At 36.3% G+C, this 23,145-nt stretch overlaps 1 protein-coding gene across 10 annotated transcripts in view; it reads left to right on the top strand.

The window, feature by feature from the left end:
• The window catches only part of PXDNL (peroxidasin like), a 429,464-nt gene that overhangs the window by 397,520 nt on the left and 8,799 nt on the right, over window positions 1-23,145 (top strand). For 4 of the 10 annotated variants that reach the window (XM_035708326.2, XM_025477706.3, XM_025477709.3 and 1 more), the window contains 3 exons: window positions 1,970-2,178; window positions 17,888-18,002; window positions 21,578-21,707. The exons of 1 other annotated variant lie outside the window; for it this stretch is intronic. In XM_035708326.2, the coding sequence (XP_035564219.1) occupies window positions 1,970-2,178; window positions 17,888-18,002; window positions 21,578-21,707 (454 nt within the window). Of the gene's footprint in view, window positions 1-1,969; window positions 2,179-3,429; window positions 5,061-17,887; window positions 18,003-21,577; window positions 21,708-23,145 lie in introns of those variants that run through there. 5 more of the 10 variants (XM_049103924.1, XR_007407163.1, XR_003147578.3 and 2 more) reach the window with 5 other exon arrangements.

Genomic DNA, 23,145 nt, shown 5'->3' with positions numbered 1-23,145 from the left:
AAAAAAAGAAACAGACTGTCTAGGAAAAGCATAGAAGTCAGTGGTTATAAGGATGCACTAGAGTCACTACCATGCATTTAAATCTGACCATCTTTACTCGCAGCTCTTTAACTTCATGAAGCATGACACCTGGAACCTGTTCCTCATCTGTAAAGTCTGATTAATAGTAGTATCTTAGGTTCAGAGATTGTGGCAACTGTAAATGATGTTGGCAGTGCAGGAGCTGACATCAGGCCTGCAGCTCCATCCCTTCATCCTCATGGAAGACCAATTGATCAGACCTCCCTGCAAAACTATGAGTTAAGGGCATTTACTAGTGGAAAGATAACTGGGAATTCTTCCTAAAAACCTCTTGGTTTGTCCTAAAGTGTTGATTATAAATCAACTTGAATTCATGAAATTATAAAAGACAGCTGGCAGAAGATGTAAGTTCAGGTAATCTCTTCATTGTAAGGCTAACTAAAGTATAAAAACTAAGAAAACTGAAAAACTAAGCAACCCTCCCAGGATTGGCATGGGACACACTATTAGCTCTCTTCTATTACTTGAACCAAATGTGTTCCAGGGCATTCGCTGTATCATCCAAATCACTAGTATAATCTTGGATAAGAGCTAGGATTCTTGTGAACCTGTTTGACAATTCAACCGTTTATATTATTGCAGAGATTAATCATGTATAAAGGACTTAAAACACTGCTTAGAACTTAGGTTTTAGTTAAAGTTTTACTAAAAAATTATTCTTTACTTAAATTTTTTCTCCCCAATCTCTTCTATTTATGAATTATAAAGAAAGTAGTAACATTTAATTCCTTTTATTGCACATTGGCAAACATTCATAGTGTAATATTTCCTTTTAATTTTTATAAATTAGTTTTAGCACTCCGAATTTATTGCAATACATCATTGGGCTAATATGTTTGAGTGATAATAACTTAAGCATATATGTAGTCAAAAACTAAACAAATTTGGAAGAGCTTTGGTTTTTTGGTGTAAGCTGTCTTCCTTCCTCTTTTGTATGTTTACTAGGGCTACCATTAACAAAGTCCAAAAGGTGGGGTACCTTAAATAATAAATGTATTGTCTCATAGTTCCTGAGTCTAGATCAAGGTTGGGAGGGTTGGTCCCTACTGAGGCCTCTCTCCTTGAGTTGTGGATGACCAACTTCTCCTTTTCTCTTCACATAATCTTCCTTCTGTGTGCCTGTCTGTGGCCATATTTCCTTTTCTTATAAGGACACTAGTATTGGATTATGAACTTAACTCCCTCATGACACCCTAATGACCTTATTTTTACTTAACTACCTCTTTAATGGACCTGTCTCCAAATAAAGTCATGTTCTGAAGTACTGGGGGCCGGATTTCAACATATGAATTTTGAGAGGACACAACTTAGCCCATATACATGTGAGGGGCAACAGTCTTTTGCTTCCTATCTTACGTTGTATGCCTAGCATGAGAAAAGTGCTTGGTATATGGTACTGAAATACTTCCTGAAGGAATGAACAAGGGGTCATTTTAATAGTGTTTTAAAACTGAATCGTTTCATTTGAAATCAAATGTATTTATTCTAATTAGCCAATAGATATTGTGAACTAGTGTGTATTAATAATTAACCAACATTTCCCTTTTGCCCTTTAGGCAAATATGTCAATATTAAATTGTTCAAGTAAGTTCTAAAGTTAGTTTATGGGATTTTAAGTTAAAAAACATATTTTTAAAAAATTTTTAAAAGCTTTACTTTGAATCATTTTGTAAAACTTGAATAGAAAGTGATAGTTCAAAAGCATGGGATTTAAGAACTTTATAAAATATTGGAGGCAATTCAAAGCACGCTTAGTTGGAGAACACACATAATCCTTTCCTTATGTTTCTCCTTCACTGAGCTCTTTGCTGTTCTGACTGCTCGGCATGTAGCTCAGTGCAGTGCTCCCTCAGCCCCTCACTCTGCGCGTCTCCTTGCTGACCACCAGATTCTGGTACGAGAATCCTGGAGTGTTCACTCCCGCACAGCTCACTCAGCTGAGGCAGGCGTCCCTGGGCCGTGTGCTCTGTGACAATGGTGACAACATCCAGCAAGTCCAGGCCGATGTCTTTGTGAAGGCAAAATACCCACAGGATTACCTGAGCTGCGATGAGATACCACAGGTGGATCTTCGAATGTGGCAAGACTGCTGCGAAGGTCAGTGAGTGTATAGTCAGCCTATCTGGATTTGCATATGTGCACACTTGTGTGATTTCTAGCATTGAAGGCTCTGCTTCTTAAACAAAGGTGCACAGAAGAAAACACTCGAAAGAGGGTCTTCTTCCTTTAGGAATCAGACAGATGTTGGACAGGGCAAAGGGAAAGCCAGAGGTTCCACCTCCCAACCTCCTCCATTTGGATCTACCCTCGTTACAGTGGGGAGGGCCCAGCAGAATGGGGTGGAACTTGGTGATCAGTCTGGTGTCTAGTTCTCATGCCCTTCAGATGACTGTGCCAAACATCAAACTACAATCATTTGGGACTGGATATATCTACTTCCTGGGGGTCAGCTGACCACAGAGAGGAGAAAAGAATCATAGTAGCTCAGATAATTTAGACTAGTCTCTATAAGGTGTTGCACCCATGTTCATTGGAAATTTGGGAATGTCTTGATAAAACTAGAGAACTTTCTCTAGTGACACAACATAATTTGCCATATCTACTGTGTCACCTTTATGAGCTAAACTACCTAGGGTGCATTATAAGCATCTATTTTGTCATCACAATACCTCTTAAGAAATGTGGCTCTATTCTCCTTTAATAAATAAGAAGAATATGGCTCAAGAGTGTCAGATAACTTGGAGTAAGTGGTGACCTGGGGCTAGGGAAAGGAGGTATGTCTGCTGACACCTAGAAATGAACTAAGACTTGATGGTTCTGAGCAGAACATGTGAGCTTCCACATGTGAGTACATATCTATCACGTGATACCACACCTGTGTCTCTTCCTGCCTCTACCAACACCTAGGCAACAGTGGCCTCGTACCTGCCATGGATAGAGACTATGGCCCTGGGGGAGCTCTGATATTCTCTGAGAAGGAAATGGCAGATCCCGTCAAAGAAGTGGTGCTTGCCATTCACAGGAGAAGAGAAGAGAGGAGATGTTATCAGCCCCAAACATTCCAGAGTGGGAAAAACAAGTACTAGAAATATGAGAGAATGCTGAGCCAAAAACACAATGACACCTGAGGTGCAGTTTCCTTTTTCTGTACCGTGGGTTTTATGGGACAGAGAAGAAAGTCATTTAGTACTGTGAGGAGGAGGTATACTTTTCCTCACCTCAAATTCTTGGTGATTACAGCCAGGAATAATGAAATATTTCCAGCTCTATGAAACATGGGACAAGAGTAAGCAATGTGCAAAACAAGATGAGTGGCAAGTAGTAACACTCCTCTTGCTTTTTCTGCAGTCATCGGACTGGACATTGAGCCCATTGAGCAGAAGGAAAAAATAGATGGCATGGAAGGGTGTGAGCCACAATGGAAATAGCTGTGCTCCGGATGGAAGCTCTGACTCAAGTCCAGGAAGCCAAAGTTGTGGTCCCATTATGCCCACGTCCGCCTTTTCTAGACGCTCATACTGCCAGCCCTGTGGCAGGGGATTCATATTCATACATAATGCCTACCTACCTCAAAATCTTTATGAGTCTTTCAAGGTGGCTATCCTTGTCCCTGACTCACATTTGAGGAAAGTGAGGCTCCTGGATGCTAAATACATATTCTGAGTTCCCTAAGCCAGGATTTAAACCTACGGCCAACCTGAAAGCCTCAGCCGTTTTCTCTGTGTGCACGGTCTCCTTTGAGGACAGGTGCATGGCACAGACAGGGAGCCGGCACCCAGCGAGGGCACTCTGTCTCTTCCACTCTCCTTCTCCTTCAGTCCTGTGGCTCCAATGTACTATCCGATTCAGACATCTCCAGACCCAGGAGAGAGAGATTCTTTCTTACTTAAATGCTAACACATTTGTTATTGGTGATATGTTATGGAAAATGCATTGCAAAAACATAACAGGCAAGGGAAGGAGTGAGTCTTGAATATGTGAAGCATTCTTACTATTAAGATCCTGATTTGTGGTCTTGAGCAATAGTAAGAATGCTCTTTCTTTGATAGTGTCTGAAAAAAAAACAAAACACCTGGAAATTAATTAACCAATAGTAAACATTTACCAAGAAGATGGAAAGAAAAATACATTGTCTTCTTTTATGGCACTATCACTCTTAAAACCATGCTTGGCCACATGGCAGCATATCCCTTCCTTATACAGTGCTCAGAAGTCAATTCCGGAACAAAATCACCTAAGGATATAAATGCACCTCAAGATACAAATAAATCATAATGTAAGGAAGCGGGACATGTTTATAACGAGAACCATTGTAAGTAGATGCAGATTTTGTATTTCCTTGTACTTTTTGACCAACAGGCTTAATTTTTCAGAAAAAAAAAACCTAAAAGACATTCTTTAAAATGAGAGATTTTAAATAAAGATACTTGGTAACTGCTCAAAAGCAGATGTTTATTTACAGCATCGGCTTCTTACACCTCCCAATTAACAGCAGCATGCAGGTATTTAGGGGCAGATAGAATTATTCAATTCACTGAGGGATTACTTTGTAGATTGTTGCTCTGTAATTTTCCTTAGGTCATACATTATAGTGGCCTGAATTAACTGGAACCAGAAATGCTTGTATCAGCCACTTTGTATCCACCACTCAGACCTGAAGCTGTTACTTTCCTAAAGCATTAATGGATGTATTGAATGGATGTATTAGTGGATGTACTCAAGGATCTAGAATTCAGCATCTTCACTAATCTTTATACTTGTCTTACTCATATTCTCATGCCTGTTGAAGGATTCTTCACTAGCCTCTTATTCTCGGGTTAAGACAAATACAATAATGATGCTTAAATGGTTTAATTGTTTTAACTGACATTGTCCTAGAGAAAACATAGAGCTCAGTTTCACATTTAAACAGCCACTCTGAGCAATCTTAGTGGCTTATCTTTATTAGAAGAAAAGGTATTTCAAGCTGTCAACTAAACTATATATATTACTTTTATTTTATTTTTTTAAAATATTTTATTTATTTATTCATGAGAGACACAGAGAGAGAGAGAGACAGAGAGAGGCAGAGACACAGGCAGAGGGAGAAGCAGGCTCCATGCAGGGAGCCCGATGTGGGACTCGACCCCGGGTCTCCAGGATCACACCCTGGCCTGAAGGCGGCGCTAAACCGCTGAGCCACCTGGGCTGCCCTATATATTACTTTTAAAGAAGAAATTTCTTTCACATCTATTTCTTTAGTTCTATTTCCCATAAATAGTAGCCTATTGGTTAATAATGATTATCAAAGTTTCCAAATTTAAATTTAACTACAACAAAAATCCTAAGGAAATTGTTCTCCTAAATGCATAAATAATTGAAATTAAGTCCTAATCTTTCCAAAACAGTAATATTGTTAATGCAATTGAGTTTTGGATAACTATACTTTATTATTCTTGGTAAGTAGAAGGCATAAGACCTAAAAGATGGACACGGGACTTGTATTCCCTTAGAGAGCTGTGATGCTGTGTGTTTGTGTTGGCAGTGAAGCAATGGGGTGTGTTAGGGCATTAAGGCGTTGGACCTTTTATGTTTGCTTCATACCACTGTATAAATATCCCCAAGTCATTCCACTTATATATATTACTGGGTCAGAATATGACTAAATGTAACTTTTCTTATCAACTCAGTCTTAAAATTAGTGACCAATTTCAATTCATAGATTTATAATTTTCTTCAGCAAAGGGGAATGTGAATCTCATATTCCTTAATTATCATATATTCTTTAAATATTGCATAATATATATTTTTTCCTTTTGAAATAATATTAGGTATTAGGTCTACACAGTTTACCCTCCAAATCTCTTTTGTTATCCTTCTCACCCTCTTATATTTTTGCTAAATGTTCTAATTTTTGTACATGACCACTAATATCAAATTCACTAATTTCAGTCTCAGTAAGAACCATATTCCTTTTAAATTCCTCCATTTAATTTCTTAGTTTCAACACCATCTAATTAAGCTTTAGGAAGTTTGTCTCTGCAGTATTTGATATGCCTTAAATTCCTTTGTTATAATTCTCTGCTCTTCCATCCCACGGGGCATGCTCTGACTATGGCGTCTCCTAATCTTTCCTTGGCTGTCAGCTGTCTGGAATGGACAGTTACTCTTCTTCTCTTGGATCATGGGGATTCAGGTTAGGTTGTTGCCATTACCTCCATGGCAAAAACCTCACAGAAGGTGATCAGTCGCTTCCAGGCTGAGGGAGGAACACAGCCCATCTACCCAGGTCATTCTCTGAGATTTAGAGACCCTCAGCAGGCCCTGAAGACAGAAGCTATCAGGGAAACCACAGAAATCTGGACGTCAAGTCTTTACAGAGCTGAGCTGCCCTGAGTCTTCTTCTGCGTCTGGGTGGTTCCCCAGGTGTCAGGGACCCTAAGGAGCACTCAGCCTGGCTGTTTCCCAGGACATCAGCACAGTCCTGTCCTGGCCCTGGGACTGGGAGCCCGGAGGACACCTGACCCTGGGACTGGGAGCCCAGGGGAAGACCTGCCTTCCACACTGGGGAATCCCTGCAGTTCTTGTGACCCTGTGATGAGGCATCTACCCCTGGGCCAGGCAGACATCTTTCATCTTGCCTTTTGTTGACTGCATTCTGAACAAGGTCTAAACTCTTTGGGGAAAACATGGGTACATGAGCTCTCCTGTGTGACAGTGTTAACCAGCAGTTATGGTTGCTGAAGGTCATGGAGGTTCCTGTTTAATCATTTTATGTACTCTCTTGTGTGGGCTAAAAATACACAGAAGCAAGCTGTGGGAAAACTAGTTTTGATCTGAAAGTAGGACCTGGAATTCAGGTTAAAACACTTGTTTCTTTGAAGATTAAAAGCATTCTTGTATAGAACCCTAGGAGTTACCACAAAGAAAAAGCAAAACATGTTTTAACTGTTTACTATGTCATTCATGCTCCCTCCTGTCCTCTTGTTTGGGAAAATGTAAATCCCATGGGCTCTGAGCCCATGAAGCCCATGGGATTTTTTGTTTTTGTTTTTGTTTTTGTTTGTAGAGAGAGAGACTATGAGAACAAGGGTGGAGGAGGGGAGAGGGAGAGAATCTCAAGCAGGCTCAGGTCATGATCTCAGGGTCCTGGGACTGAGTCCTGCATGGGGCTCCATGCTCTGCAGAGAGTCAGCTTGAGATTCTCTCTCACTTCTCCCTCTGTCTCTCACCCTGCTTGTTCACTCTCTCCCTCTAGATCTCTCTCTCTCTAAAATAAAATATATATATATATATATTTAAAATATGCTTAAAATATTATATATATATATATGTATATATTTAAATAGAAACAAAAATCACACAGCAAACCTCCAGAAACTTAGGAAAACTTCCCTAGCATCTTGTTTGTCCCATTTTGTCATTGCCCATCTCATACTTTTTGCCTCATGGGTTTATTTCTCTGCCTACCCTCTGAATTTGACGCATAGATTCAAACTGTCTGCTGTATTGACTCTGATCTTTCAGTATGAGCAAACTGCAGCTAAATATGTGTGAACTACTTTGTTTGAAAGTATCTAAAGACAAATGGATGCCATGTATGAGGATGTCCTTTTCCAGGGACCAGTTATAGATATTCCTGGTTTGATTTCTTTGTCACACCACCCAGCAGTGCACTGGAAGTCACTAAAGGAGCTCGTAATTTGCACAGATGCTACTACTGGTAGTACCAGAGATGTGGAAAAATGGAAGAGGCCAAGTGGGGGCTGTATGCTGGTTCTGGATGCAAGCTTGCATGACGCAGATGTATGCCTTTGATACAAGTGATATGGTACAAAAATAGGATGCTATGAGTTAAATATAGCACCCTGAAATGATTAATATTGATAAGGCTTAAGAAACAATATTCTAATTCAAATCATGAAGATTCTAGTCAAAGATTATTTTATCCACTGTTCATGAGGTTTCTGTTTTTCTGAGTACATGACGAAATGCTATTCATTCAACAACGTGTCTATATTACCTCAAAACAACTTAAAGCTTGATTCAGAGTATATATAAACATTAGACCAGTTGTTGGAGATAATTATCAGATGAATAAGTTGCTTGGTTTGGTGCTATTCTTATTTTAGCCAGCAGAAAAGTGGCAATTCAATGCCATAAGTATGTACTAGAAAACAGTAAGTTCTTACAAAAAAATACAAAGAAAAGCCTGAAGAACAAAGAGGTCCAGAACAGAGCCTTTGCTGTGGAAGCTATCTTCTAAGCAGCAACTATTCAAAGTATTGATTGATTTGCTTTGCTTTTAAGGAAAAGAGCATGGAAACCTCACAAGGGTTGTACTTAAAGATCACAGTGATTGAGATTAGTAAATGATAGAATGAATGAATTTAATAAGAAAGTTAGGAATCTTAATTTGCCAGCATATAAGGTAAGGCAAGATTTCTCAGATTTTGAGATTTAATATATTATGTCACTTAACACAATTCACAAAGCACAAAGCATTTCACATTACATTTCCAGGTTCTTTTCCCTTAGTTATCTGAGTTTTAGGTCTTCAGAGTGAGTGATAACCTAAGATATCATTAATTTGGGAAAAAAAAAACAAAAAACAAAACAAAAAACCCACTTCATTTTAAGATTAGGAGGCAAAAAAGGAAAAGGTCTAAGTAAGTTGCCATCACTATCTATTAGCAGAGCTGGGGAGAGAATGCAGACATCTTAATTCCAAGTCCATGTTTTATTTTTGTTCTTCTTATCTTACCTTGTAATGTCATAGCTAGTAATCTTTTCTCTATACTTTCCATAATTTCCTCCTCCTCCTTTTTACCTGAGGTAAATATGGGAACACTTCTTTAGTTGGATGACCTTCCCTTTTAGAATCCTATGATAACAAATTGTTAATGCAATACTTTTGACATTTAACATCAATTTTAAATTAGCTTTTAATATCATTTAATCAATAGATCAAGAGTTTGCACAATATCATAAACATCACAGATGAAACTAACAATATTCAAAGTCCTTATTACCAATCTTCTTATTTCAGCAAACTCTATAATTGACACATTTGTTTGTGCCATAGATCAAATAAATCAAAATCTACTGATAAAATTGATTTTACATAGAGTGTAAAACATCTCTTTGAGTATCAAATGGAAAATGATTTACTTTCCACTCATTTTAGAAATAAACAATAACACCTAATACAGATGATATATTAAGACACCATGCCACTTGATCAAATAAAACTTCTTTCAAATAAAACAATTTTACAAAGAGCCAACAGATGTATATTTTCTACTGAGGTTTATGGAACCATCTGGTCTTGTAATATCCAGCTGCATAGTTTACATTAAGTTCTGTCTTTAAAGCATCAAGTAATTTTAAATACAGTATATTTTACATACAAATGTAAATATATTTATGTTTACTTTTGACTTTAGTTCAAATAAATTGTGCTTATGTTTTTGTAAACTAATGAAAGTTTAATTTCTTCCATAAGAGACTGATTTTATTACCATAATATTTCATGTTATGGCTGTTTCATGCTTAACTTATAAAATGCCTTCAAAGTATTACTAAAGAAGTAAGATTTCAGCAACTCCTATAAAGCTTTAATGAACCAATTAATTTGCAACAGTGTTCTAAGGTTTGTCTTTGAAAGTTGTTGCTATTTTTAATTGAGCACCATAGGACATCCACTCTCTTTGGTTCTGCGAGTACATAATATCTTATATGAATAGCTGTTGAAATCAAGGTAAGAACAAACCTCATAAGCATGATAAGGGGCACTAAACAGCTCTGAAATGATACAATATATGATATGTTCAAATGGTGATATAGTTAATGACTCAAACTCTACTGATAATATGACTTTACACATAGCAAAAAACATTAGCTACTAAATGACATCTCATAAGTTCTGAGGATATTGAATTATCTTCCAAATACAGCATTCTGCATTCTGAATCTTCCCATATCAGAAGTAGGTTGTTGGGGTTCCTGGGTGGTTCAATCAGTTAGATATGGAGTCTTAATTTCTGCTCAGGTCGTGATCTCAGGGTTGTGAGATGGAGCCCCGTGTCGGGCTCTGTGCTGGGCCAGGAGATTGCTTAAGATTCTCTCTCTCATCTCCCTGTGCCCTTCCCCACCCCTACCCCCCCCACCCAACTTATGCTCCTTCTCTCTAAAAAAAATTTTTTTAATGTAGGTTGTTAATAAGCACAGTTTCATTAAGTTAGGAAAAGTTCTTTTAATACCAACAATTGATTTTTCCATTAGCCAAGTTCCTTTTAGTATTACTATACAATTTAAAAATTCTCATTACATTTAGAATTATTAATGTTTAGTTTAGTATTGACTTGATAATTAGTGAAATTTCTTTTCAAATATGCTCCCATTAAATATAAAGTTACTTAGTAGTAAAAACAGGATGTATGCCCTACAGATCACTAGGGGAATAAAATCAACAATATACATACTAAAGGAAACACCAATGAGCCATAAGCAAAAATTAAAGAAAGCTGGTAAGACTCAGACATAGTTGAAGTTTCAGTGTATTAAGAGAATTATTAAATGTAGAAAATTCTTAGATGTATCCAACAGTTTCAAGTCTATATCATTATTTGAATTTAAGAAAGAAAAGCATTAATGGAGACAAGGTCTACTTTCATTTCACACTCTATATGTGTCATAGTTAGAAACTTTCATATATGAAATAACTTAGAATCTATTTAGCACACTTTTTTTTAAGATTTTATTTATTTATTCATGAGAGACAGAGAGAAGGCAGAGACACAGGCAGAGGGAGAAGCAGGCTCTCCTTGGAGAGACAGATGCGGGAATTGATCCTGGAACTCCAGGATCATGGCCTGAGTTTAAGACAGACGCTCAACCACTGAGACACCCAGGTATCCCAATTTAGCACACTTTAATGGAAGCATATTTGAATATTATTAATGAGATCAATTTATAATAGATGTATCCAACTTTGTACCCTATATACTAAACTTAACTTTATTTTCAAATATCCATGGAAAATTCTGAAAAGTTGATTATATGCTATATCACAAGAAAAACAAATTCATATGAGCAAAATTGACATGTAATATTCCCAATTCAACTATTCTAAAATTAAGTGATTAGATTTAAAGTAAAACTGTTACTTAGACTTTTAAAAAAAAAGATTTTATTTATGTATTTGAGAGAGAGAGAACTTGCACATGAGCAGGGGCAGGGGCAGAGGGAGAAGCAGACTCGCCACTGAGCAGGGAGCCCAATGAGGGGCTCACTCCTGGGACCCGAGATCATGACCTGATCCAAAGGTAGCTGCTTAATCAACTAAGCCACCCAGGTGCCCCTGCTTAGACATTTTTGAATCTTTATAACAAATATTTTGTCAGGGAGGTAATGAAAATTAAGTGAAACATTCTATTAAATATTAATATTCATGTTATATTTTAATATAAATTTAACTTCATATGCTATTTTAATAATAAATTAATATTTGAAATCATGTTTTGAATAATTAACATTTTAGTTTGCTAGGGCTGCCGTGAGAAAATATTCCAGGCTGGTTGCTTGAACAACAGAGATTTATTGTCCTAGCTTTCTGGAGACCAGGAAGATTGTAGATATCTCAGGAGGCTAAGCATTAATGGAGACAAGGTCTACTTTCATTTCATACCCCAAAGGCTGTAAAAGGCTATAAAAGAGAATCTGTTCCCTGCCTGTCCCCGAGCTTCAGGTAGTATTGGCATTATTGGCTTTCCTTGGCTTCTCCTGTATTACCCATGTCTACCTTCATCTTCATGTGGTTTCCTACTTCTGTGTGTATCTGTCCACACTTCCCCTGTTTACCAGGACACCAGTTCACATTGCATTAAGGCCCACTCTATAACCAGTGTGAACTCTGCTTAACTAATTGCATCTGCAATGACCCTTTTTCCAAATAAAGTTACATTCTGAGGTACTAGAGCTTAGGACTTACAGGGGAGCACAATTCAATTCATAAAAATGCATTTGTGTTGTTTTAAGCCACTGTGTTTGTGGTAACTTGTTACACTGCAATAGATAATGCAATTGTAAAGTAAAAAGAAAACATAATTCTGGTAAGAGAATGAAGAAATATCTGTAGTTTTCTGCTCTTACCCTTCCCTTCAAAAACAATTGTGGGGACGGTTCAGTATTGCTCACTAATTCAGATAAAACACCATGTAAGGATAAGGAATGTTAATATACTTGGTTCCTCTATAGGAAACAGGTGCTAGGAATTATATTTGATTGTTGTATTATATAAATACAACATAAAACCATATCATTGAATAAAGTTGTTCTGAAACTCTCTCCAAAATTGTTATTTTTATGTTTCTTTAAATTGTTTTTGTACTTTTTTCCTTTTTCTCTTCTTGCCACAAGAAGTGCTAAAGTGTTAAGAAACAAGTATTGATAACTTAAAAACAAAATGTCATATATTTTTGTCAATTTCTAAGCCTATCATCATTGATATATTTTTAATATGTGGAACACATCATTGGGACACAGATATTCCATACTTGCAAAATTTTGATCAGTTCACCGAAACAAGCATGATTATCTGAGCTACTGTAGCTTGAGTTCACCAACTTGAATCAAGGAATGTCAGTCTATTCCAACATATCAGAATATCCAGGCTTATGCCTAAAGCAGCTTGTTGACTTCAGAATCTTCTGATTCTCGGGGGGTATAGCTCAGGGGCAGAGCATTTGACTGCAGAATCTTCTGATTCAGTTAAATTAATCATTAATGTCTAGGACTCCTTGACTGACATGTCTCCTTACCATGTGTCCACCTCTGGGTTAGACCAGGTGGGATCTGAGTTTGGAGAGGACTCTTAGGGACATGATTGCAATCTACATACCTATTGAAATAAACTTTCCATTTTTTAGTACTCACAGCCATAAATTGACATCACGTTTCTACTAGTTTAATTTGACAATACCTTTAAATAGCATATTGTTGCTTTTATGTAAGTTCTGCAAATTATTCTGTGCTATTTTTTTCACTATAAATAAATGTAAATTAAAAAAAAAAGTCCTGACGTGTTTATACCAATTATTTTCGGGGAAATTGTTTTTTAAGCTCATTTGGAATTACCTTGAAAAACTGTCTACAAATACATTACCTTACATTTTAATCCATTCAACAATATTTTTTGAATGCCAGTTCTGTGCTTATGAACAAAAACATTTATAACTTTGACATTATGGAAAAGTTTCTTATGAACTAAATAAGTCAGTTATCCTATTCTCTAAAGTTTATTCCAAAAATAAGAGCCACGTTTGCGCTTAATCTGTGGATGACATTCTTTTGGAGTGCTTTACTTCCTTTAACTCATTTAATTCTCTCACCAACTCCATGAGATAAATTGTGTTATTATCCTCATGCACAGATGAGAGAATGGAGACAAGGTTTTTTTTTATTTTATTTTTATTTTATTTTTTTTTTTGGGGGGGGAGACAAGTTTAAATAGCTTACCCAAAGTAATGTATTTCAAATGTGGAAAACCTGGTATGAACTCAGATAGTTTGATTCCTGCAATCAAACTCTTAAAAACAGAAAAGAACAAAGAACTGGATATTTTAAAATAATGACTTGGCCTCTTTGATTTCATTCATTCATTTATTAAAATATTTATTCAGTGTGGTTCATGTATAGGTGCTGTATTATGTGGTGAGGATAAACTGGTAGGTAGGACAGAGCCCTCTCCTGCTATCTCCTTAGCCAGTGGAGAAGAGTAGACAGATGTACACAGTGCTAAGAGAATGTAATGAATTTCCATTTGACCTGGTTTTAGCAGTTCAGGAAGGCTTCTTAGAGATAGTGCATGACACCTGTGATGTTTGTTACTCAGGTGAGAGAGACCAAATAAAGATGGATGATTAGTCATGAATGGTATATTAGAGAGAAATGAGGCTGGAGAGAGAAGAATGTGTGGGAAGGATTTTGTTTGACCCAGTAAACATCTAGGATTTCATTCATAGGCTGATGAATGGGTTGGGGGGTCAAGTAAGGTTGCACTGAATGGGAAGTTACAAGTACTTATGCATACACACATTGCATTATATTTCTTAAAAATGAGTCAGATTGCTTTATCTTCATCACACCTCCTAATGGTGTCTTGAAATAGTATCTACTGTGTTTATTTCATCCCCCACCACCAAGTCATATGTAGACCAGAAAATTGACAGTATTTTTGAGCCAATATGAATTCGTTAGCTCCTTTTATCTTCCACTCTAGATCTATTAATTAATTCATTCATTCATTCATTCATTTATCCATTCATCCATCCATTCTTGCACTCATCCATTCATTCAGTTAACAAATAGTACATTATTCCAAAGTTGAATAAACCACATATCTAGGAGTTTTACTCTTCCATTTTTCTCATTCCTTGCTGTAGTGTAGCAGTTAAGAGGTTGGACTTTAGAGACAAAAATGTCTGGATCCAAATCCTCACTCTTCCATAAAAAGTGGTAGTACAGGGGCACTTGTGTGGCTCAGTTGGTTAAGTGTCTGCCTTCAATTCAGGTCATGATCTCAGGGTCCTTCGATCGAGCCCCACATAGGGCACTTTGCTCAGCAGGGAGTCTGCTTCCTTCTCTGTGCTCTCTCTCTCTCTCAAATAAATAAATAAAATCTTAGAAAAAAATAGCTGTAGTACCTGGAAGAAGGTAATGTAACCTCTCTTAATTTCAAGTTACCAGTAAGGATAATAATACCCACCACATGTTATTATAAAATTTCAAATTAATAATTGATGTTAGGCCTAAGAACAGAGTTTGAACAAGTGTATATACATATTTACATAAGATATATATGCATAGGTAAAAACCAAAGCACCTACCAAATTAACATGCTGTTTAAATTCAAATGTTGTTTGCATAAGAGCCAAACATTCAGCTGTCAAGGATGCTCTGCCTTTTCAGCAATAACTAGGGATGAATACCAAGGTGAATTAAAAAAAAATGTCAGGAATGAAACAGCTGTCACGTTAAAAGAGCTGCATGGTCACTGTAACACTAGTGAGTTGCCCACCCCACTCTCAGCACTCATTCTCTGGTGGGAAAGGGTGGGAAGAGTGCTTCTTTATGTTTCTGTTCACATATGCGCATCACTATATACCTGTTACATTACAAAGCAACTCTGCTTTTGGGTTTTATGTAAATAACCTTGCATATTCTATTGGTGCTTTAAAATAAACTCTAAAGTTCTGTCTTCCTAAAAAGTAAATGAAAGACAAAAGATAATGTAAATGACCTGCAGCCCCTTTACTATCTATACTTTTTCACTTTTAAATGGAGATTAGAAGGGGAGATATTTGGCTTAAGTGGAAATGCTGTGTTTTTCCACTTACAAATTCTTCAAAACCAAGAGCCAGGCCTTACTTATTTTTACTTTCTCTGTAGTGCTTAGTCTAAGTTCCACATAAATATTTATTCACAAAAATTATATACTGTTCAGAAATAGAAAAGCTAAATTTTATTACATGACTGAATCCTATATTTTTTAGCTGTGTTCTTTCTGCTTTCATTTCTATTTATTTTTTCTCACCCAGATCTGCAAATATTTATGGATTATTAGTTATTGATAAGGTGCTAGGTTGAGGTGATGGTGTAAAAGTAGGCATGTATAGATCCATTAGTATATATTACATAGATGTATCTATAACATGTGGATACTATAGTTTAAAAGTAATACATGAAACATTTTCAGCAGCATGCATTTCCCACCAGTTCACTGGCAAAGCTTGCCCGGTTGTGGTAGTTTGTTATTGCCAAGAGTTATACCATCCTTCTTGAGTACATCTCTGTCCCTGGGTAATGTACTTTACTTTTTACTTTACTTTACTTTACTTACTTTACTTCCACATTCTTCCACGTTCCTCCTTGATTGTCCATAGTCTGTCCCAGTGCTTGCTCACTCCACTGAAGTGACTCAGACTTTGGAATAACCCATTTCTTTCTGCTTACTTATATTTACTGTTTTTATTTTCTTTTTAAAGATCTTTTTTATCCATTTGAGAGAGAGAAAGTGCACAAGCTGGGTGGAGGGGCAGAGGGAGAGGGAGAAGCAGACTCCCCACTGACCAGAGAGCTCCAGGCTGGGCTCCATCCCAGGACTCTGAGATCATGACCTGAGCTGAAGGGAGATGTTTAACTGACTGAGCCACCCACATTTACTTTTTAAAAATTATATAAATTATGACTTTCTTATTGAAAACTGGGACAAAACAAAGGATAGAGGTAGAATAAGAAAAAAAAGAAATAACAACTATATCCAATGATTTAGACACATCACTGTTTCCATTTTGGCATATTGTCATTTCAGTTTATTTTCTATATGTTTTAATATTGGTGAGTTCATATTGTATAATAAAGTTTTACTTTTATTTAGTGTCTAATTTTATAGCATTTGCAGTTTTTTGTTATTTAAAAAATCAACTTAAATTTTATCTTCAGCTTTGCTTAACAATTTATCATGGGACATATTCCTCTTGATTTTAACTTATCTATGCTAAAGTGCAGATTAGTTGTTTTTACTTCCCCTTCCCTAAGAAATAACTTGCTTATTGCCCACAGAAAAAGCTATAGGGTAATCCCTTGTTCCCTTCCAATATATGCTATCATGGGACATATTCCTCTTGATTTTAACTTATCTATGCTAAAGTGCAGATTAGTTGTCTTTACTTCCCCTTCCCTAAGAAATAACTTGCTTATTGCCCACAGAAAAAGCTATAGGGTAATCCCTTGTTCCCTTCCAATATATGCTGTCCAGAGTAATCTTTTAGACTGAAGTTCAGAGTAAAATGCTCTGGGATGGTTATCATGTTCCGTTTCAATCTGTTTTTTCCACCGGTATTAAAATTTCTTTTCTTGGGCAGCCCTGGTGGCGCAGTGGTTTAGCGCTGCCTGCAGCCCAGGGTGTGATCCTGAAGACCCTGGATCGAGTCCCGCATCAGGCTCTCTGCATGGTGCCTTCTTCTCCCTCTGCCTATGTCTCTGCCTCTCTCTCTCTCTCTGTGTCTCTATGAATAAATAAATAAAGTCTTTAAAAATTTTTTTAAAAATAAATAAATAAAAATTTTTTTTCTTTTTTCTTTCTTTCTTTTCTTTTCTTTTTTTGTTTGTTTGATATATAGTAGTTTTACCATCTGGAAAGGTAGGTTCCTGCATTATTGTTTTTCTTCTCCTCAGTGTACCTAGTTTCTAATGCAACTGTTTTCAGATGAAATTTAAAGAGAATTTCTTGTTTCATATTTATATAAAAATTTTCATAACATTCTCATGTGTTTTTATTGTGGCAAAAACACATAACAGAAAGTTTACTATGCTAACCATTTTAAGTGTGCAGCAGTGTTAACTAACTACATGGACATTTTTATGCGGTAGAGGTCATTAAAAAAATAGTCTCAAGTTGGTAGCAGGTGTTGATAAAGTAATTTGAGGAGCTCAGAATTTCAAGCATTCTGTCTACCATGTTTTTGTTCTTTTCCCCATTGTCAAGTCTTTTAGTGAACAAGATGTACCCTGTGATCAGTGTCTTTGCTCTGATTCAGCTTGCTCTCCCTGTGGAGTCTCTACAGATTTTGCAAATTTCCTTGATGTCTCATCTGCCTTTGGCAAAAACAGAGATGGAGCCACATGCAAAACCAGAAACCTATAACTTAGCAATACTGAACTGACTGAATAGCTGTCCATCTCCCTCCCTAGTTAAACAGATGCTTTAGATGGGAAGGTGATGCCAATCTCACACTATGCTGATGTGGATACTTTTTCCCCACAGACTGTAGAAGTAGAGGACAGTTCAGAACATTCACGCAAGAATCTCGAAAGAAACGCTCTGCTCAATACAGCTATCCTGATGAGAAAGATAAAGAGTTAAGTGATCTAATTAGTAGGTATGTACAGAAATGTCTAATTTCTTTGGGATATTTATCATAGATTTACTTCAGATATACAATTTGAGGGGCTTTATAGAAACCATAGTTGACTCATATATGTGTAGGATAAATTACACAACAATGAACAAATAAATGAATTTTGTAATAAATACGGATTCCTTTTCACTCTGGAAAAGCATATCTAGGGCATGCTCCACAATAACTATTTCTCAATAAAGTATAGAAAATTGTACATTGTAAATATTATTTTTCATTCCTTAAATCACGTTATGGGTATTGCTATTTTTTAAATTATTTTTAAAAATAGGAAAGTCAGCATATTGTTTTAAGAAAAGTAATAATATTTGTCAAGTTAAGTTGAGTTTAATTCATGTATAGTGTATTGCAAGGAAGGCTTAATTTGTGACCAAGATGGAATATTTTTGAACCCCTAGGAAATCAAGAAATGTCAGTCTTATTCATTTGAAATCTGTTAGGATCTCAGATTAATCTCTTGTGACACTTACATATAAGCTTCATCTATAATTACTTCTTTACAAAGTTTCTCCTCATAATTGTCTTGGAAGTTTCTGAAAATAGAAACAATGACTTGAACATGGGTATATGCAATAGCTCCTTCTCACTGAGTAAATATTCAGTAGATGCTTGTATAATTAAATTATGAGAAACAAATATAAAAACATTGTAATTCACAGCTCCCTAGGAAAAATACTATTGAAGACACTTTGTTACCATAAACTACTAACTTTGTCTTTGTAGCAGCCTCCTAAGTATTATAATTCAGTCAAATTCAAAATACATTTTTGGAGATCCTGCCCTCAATCACAAGTGAGAATTTGTGAAGTCTGCAGAAATGAACAAGACAGGGTCTCAGGGTCTCTGTCTTATAAGATTTATAGTCTAGGAGAGAAGGTAGGGCCATCTGATAAGAGGGATGGGTGAAGCTTCAGATTCTGGCACAGGTTCACACCCTGTTTCCACTACTGCATAACCACAAATATGTCAAATTTCAGAGTCTCAGTTTCCTCAGCTGTAAAATGGTCATAATAATACTGACTTTATGGGATTATTATGTTGGAAATATATATATGTAAAGCACTTAATGGTAATGTAGGATGCGGCATTTTATAGGCATTCCATAAAAGGATAGCAAACAGTGCTACTTTATGCCATATATTTTTTAAATGCTACTATATACAAATGTCAGCTCTTTAAACAAAGTGTTCATGTAAGTCCTGATATGAAATCCAATTAGAATGTTATGTAGTTGAGAACAAGGTGTGGATAATCCTACTGGGCTTACATAGCCTATGCACAGGTCATACCTTAAGAAAGATAGTAAGATTTTGATGAAGGTTTAAGGCTTCCCAGTCTGAAAAAACAGTGAGCAAAGTGGCAGGGGGAAGAAGAGTTAGGTGTGTTTGGAGAATGGTAAAGCTTCCGACTCTCAAGGACTGGTGTGTTCAATGCTTAGGCATGAAGAGCATTCTGGAAGAATGTTCTATAAAAGGAGATTGAGGCAGAGAGAGAAAGGCCTTAAATTCCAGTCTAAGGAAACTAAATCTGTTCCATGTGCTCCCAGAGCTTTGTTGTTTATTGTTGATATGATAGTAAAAAGGTTTGTTCTGTCTTTTAACTATATACACTTCAGTAACCTTTTTGTAAATAGTTCTGTTGTGCTTAATATAAGACTTGCTTAGACCAAAGAGGGCCAAATCCCTTCACTCAATGTGCACAGATCTCTTAGGCTCTGATTTCACTTTTACTTTTCTCTGCACATCAATCTTTCTTGTATTTATTCTCTCTTGGTCACAAATTGAGCTATCTTTTCAATAAACTATTCATGAATTAACATCAGTTTAACTTGATAAATTTTATTTCTTTTTCTTACAAATTCTATGCTGAGCATTATGTTTTTAATTAGAATTTAAAATATAGCAGGACACCTGGGTGGCTCAGCAGTTGAGCGTCTGCCTTCGGCTCAAGGTGTGATCCCAGCCCAGGGATCCAGTCTTGCATCAGAATCCCTGTGAAAAGCCTTCTTCTCCCTCTATCTCTCTACTTCTCTCTGTGTGTCTCTCATGAGTAAATAAATAAATAAATAAATAAATAAATAAAATCTAAAATAAAAAAATTTAAAATATAGCAACATTCATAATGTCTATGTTTTCCTTCCATCCTCCCCCTCAGCTCCCTTCACCACTCCCAAAAATCTGGTATCCTTCATCATCCCCAATACCTAACTGGTATCCTTGTGTATCTTCTCTCCTTCTGCACTACCTAAAAACACAAATATGATCAGGCCTAACATGTCCATGTCACTACATTAAGAAAGGACTTCTAAATTTTGTCTTTAAAAATCCCGATTTGCATCCTGCTCTGCAATTTGATGGCTATATGATATGAACATATTGACAACTTTCTAAGTTACGGTATTCTCATCTGAAAAATAGGGCTGCTTGGAGACTTTTTCAGCACAGCTGGGTGCGTTGAATAAAGTAATATGGCCTCTAGGGTGGAGCAATCCACTTAGGAATTGTTTTACGCATTCCTAGAATGTACTGTGTCTGGCAAGCCATTTTTTTATTGACCAATAGAAGATATATGTCAAGCAGAACAAAGCAGAACAATTTTGAAAGTTACAATAGCTTCTTCACAAAGAAGAACTTTTAACAAAATTTGGGGGAAAAAAGAAAACTTGAGACATGAATAGTATATCAACTAAATCAAATCTCTATATAAATATTTTTAATAATATATTGTAATCATAGAGGGATGGAACTTTCAATTTCCCAAATTCATCATTTACCTCTGTCTTTTGAGAGCTTCAGTTAGGCTCTAGGAATCTTATTTTAAATTCAGCCCAAGACTTTTTATTTCCTTTTATTATCAACAATACTGAGCTATTTTGCATCTGGTTTAAGATTAGATTTTTGCCAGACTAGTATTCTTATCTTAATTTAGTTCTTGCTATGAATTTATAATAGAGCAAGGAACTTTCCCACCTGTATGCTATATAAAATATAATATTTAATTTGTCACTGCAAAGTGAACAATTTTTAGCAAAAGACAAAATTTGAGATCTAAATAATATGTCAAATAGATAAGTAATACTACATGGCATTCCCTTTATTTCCTAAGAAAAAATATCATTTTCAGTAAAATATGTGAAACAGATGTGACTCTCTGGATTATCTTCTTTTTTTTTAATTTTTATTTATTTATGATAGTCACAGAGAGAGAGAGAGAGGCAGAGACATAGGCAGAGGGAGAAGCAGGCTCCATGCACCGGGAGCCTGACGTGGGATTCGATCCCGGGTCTCCAGGATCGCGCCCTGGGCCAAAGGCAGGCGCCAAACCGCTGCACCACCAGGGATCCCTCTGGATTATCTTCTTATATGTCATTTAATTTCAATTTATATTTCCAGTCACATCTTTTTATGGCCACACAGAACAGGAGTCACAATGTCATGTACATTCCAATGCCTGGGGAATATTTCTTGATTTTTTTTTTTTTTTTTACCATGGAACTTCTGTTTTTACAGCATTTTATTTGCTTTTTGTGTAAACAGGCAGCAAGATCACTTGTACATTGATGAAGATAGTAAAAATATGACAGTTCTGGCAAAAACAAAATTTGCCCAAGATTTCAGCAGTTTTGCGGTGGAAATTCAAAAAACCATTAAAGCTCTCAGAGAACAGGTTTGTTTTTTCCCCTAACCAACACGCCTTTATTGTATAGATTGGAATAACTATATTTGAAAAATCTATCCAATGACTATGTAAATACAACAATAACAATAATAATGGGGAGTTATTATTTATGTAGAGAGTTTCCTTGTAATAGTTGAATTGAGTGAAGGAGCACTTGGGTAAAACCTACTTCCTTTCTACCAAATACCAGTGTCTTCAATACCCAGGGTTCCAGTGATGGGGGCTCTCTGCTCAGTGGGTTTCTGAGTTCCTGCTCAGTGCTTTTCTAAATAGTTATGTTTGGGTGCCTTCATCTCTGTGGATGTAGATAATTTATAATGGGCCAACACATACTTTTCTTTTATATATATATATAATATATATATATAATATATATATATATATATATATATATATAATATATATATATATATATATATATTGAAATGGAGTCCAGACAAGCCTCTTAGGTATTACTGCTTTGTCTGGCTTTCCTTTTCTGAAAAAGCTATTGTTAAAAATGAAATTTCCACACTCCTCTGCATTTTTGCTTATTTTCTCAGTTGTTCTGGCCCATGATTTATTTAATTTTTTCTATAATTTGGGAACGAGTCAATGAGAGATTTGGCTTGTATTACAATGACAATTAGATGGTTTTCTTCAGAAATGGAAGTCTGATCTCTTTCACGGCATGGTACTATGCTGGCTCCTTCTTCAACTTTAATGTCACTGCAAAGCATATGCTTTGTTTCATACCATTAAGGCCTTGAGGGAGGAAAACCTTGTGGGGGTGTGAGAAGAACCCAGGATCTGCCACCAGGAAGTTCTGCCTTCACAAGTTATGACCTTTGCAATTTATTTAACCATTCTGAATAAATTTTGTCCTCTGGACTTTCAGGAATGTTATGGCAGAGGCACTTTGTGAACTTCACATATTACTATTGCTTTTGAACATAAACATATTATCTTGTACAAAACTGCAAGATTATCTGTTTGCTGAGTGTGCTACCCTGGGGGGCTGGCTGCAGTCGTGGTTCGCATCAGTGTGCTCCCTATCAGTGACCTTCCTTGTGACCAGATACCCACATGTGCAGTCACTTGTACAATCTGAGTGTGAGCATAAATCTGAAAAGTGTGAAGTTATTCTTGAAGGTAAAGGTCATTCCATCTTGGAATGGTTGGAGTGACCTACAACGCTGGGACACCACTGAGTCCAGGGGCCTCTATTTTATTTGCAGTGAGCTTATGTGTCATAGAAGAGAGAAGTTATACTGGTAAGAGAAGGTCTTCAGCGCTGGGCTGCAGAAGGTTGGCCTTGTTAATTTAAACATTAGTCCATTTATTTATACAGCAAATTGTTTTCATAAGCTTATTTTGTGGGTTTGCAGACATGAGTAGAATCCATAAGCAACATTTTAGTCCAATTTTATCTACATGTCGGTGATAT

This window comes from Canis lupus, chromosome 29, assembly GCF_003254725.2.
Source record: "Canis lupus dingo isolate Sandy chromosome 29, ASM325472v2, whole genome shotgun sequence".
NCBI classification, from domain to species: Eukaryota; Metazoa; Chordata; class Mammalia; order Carnivora; family Canidae; genus Canis; species Canis lupus.
The sequence above is the reverse complement of the archived record's forward strand: the minus strand, read 5'-3'. Positions and strand labels throughout refer to the sequence as shown.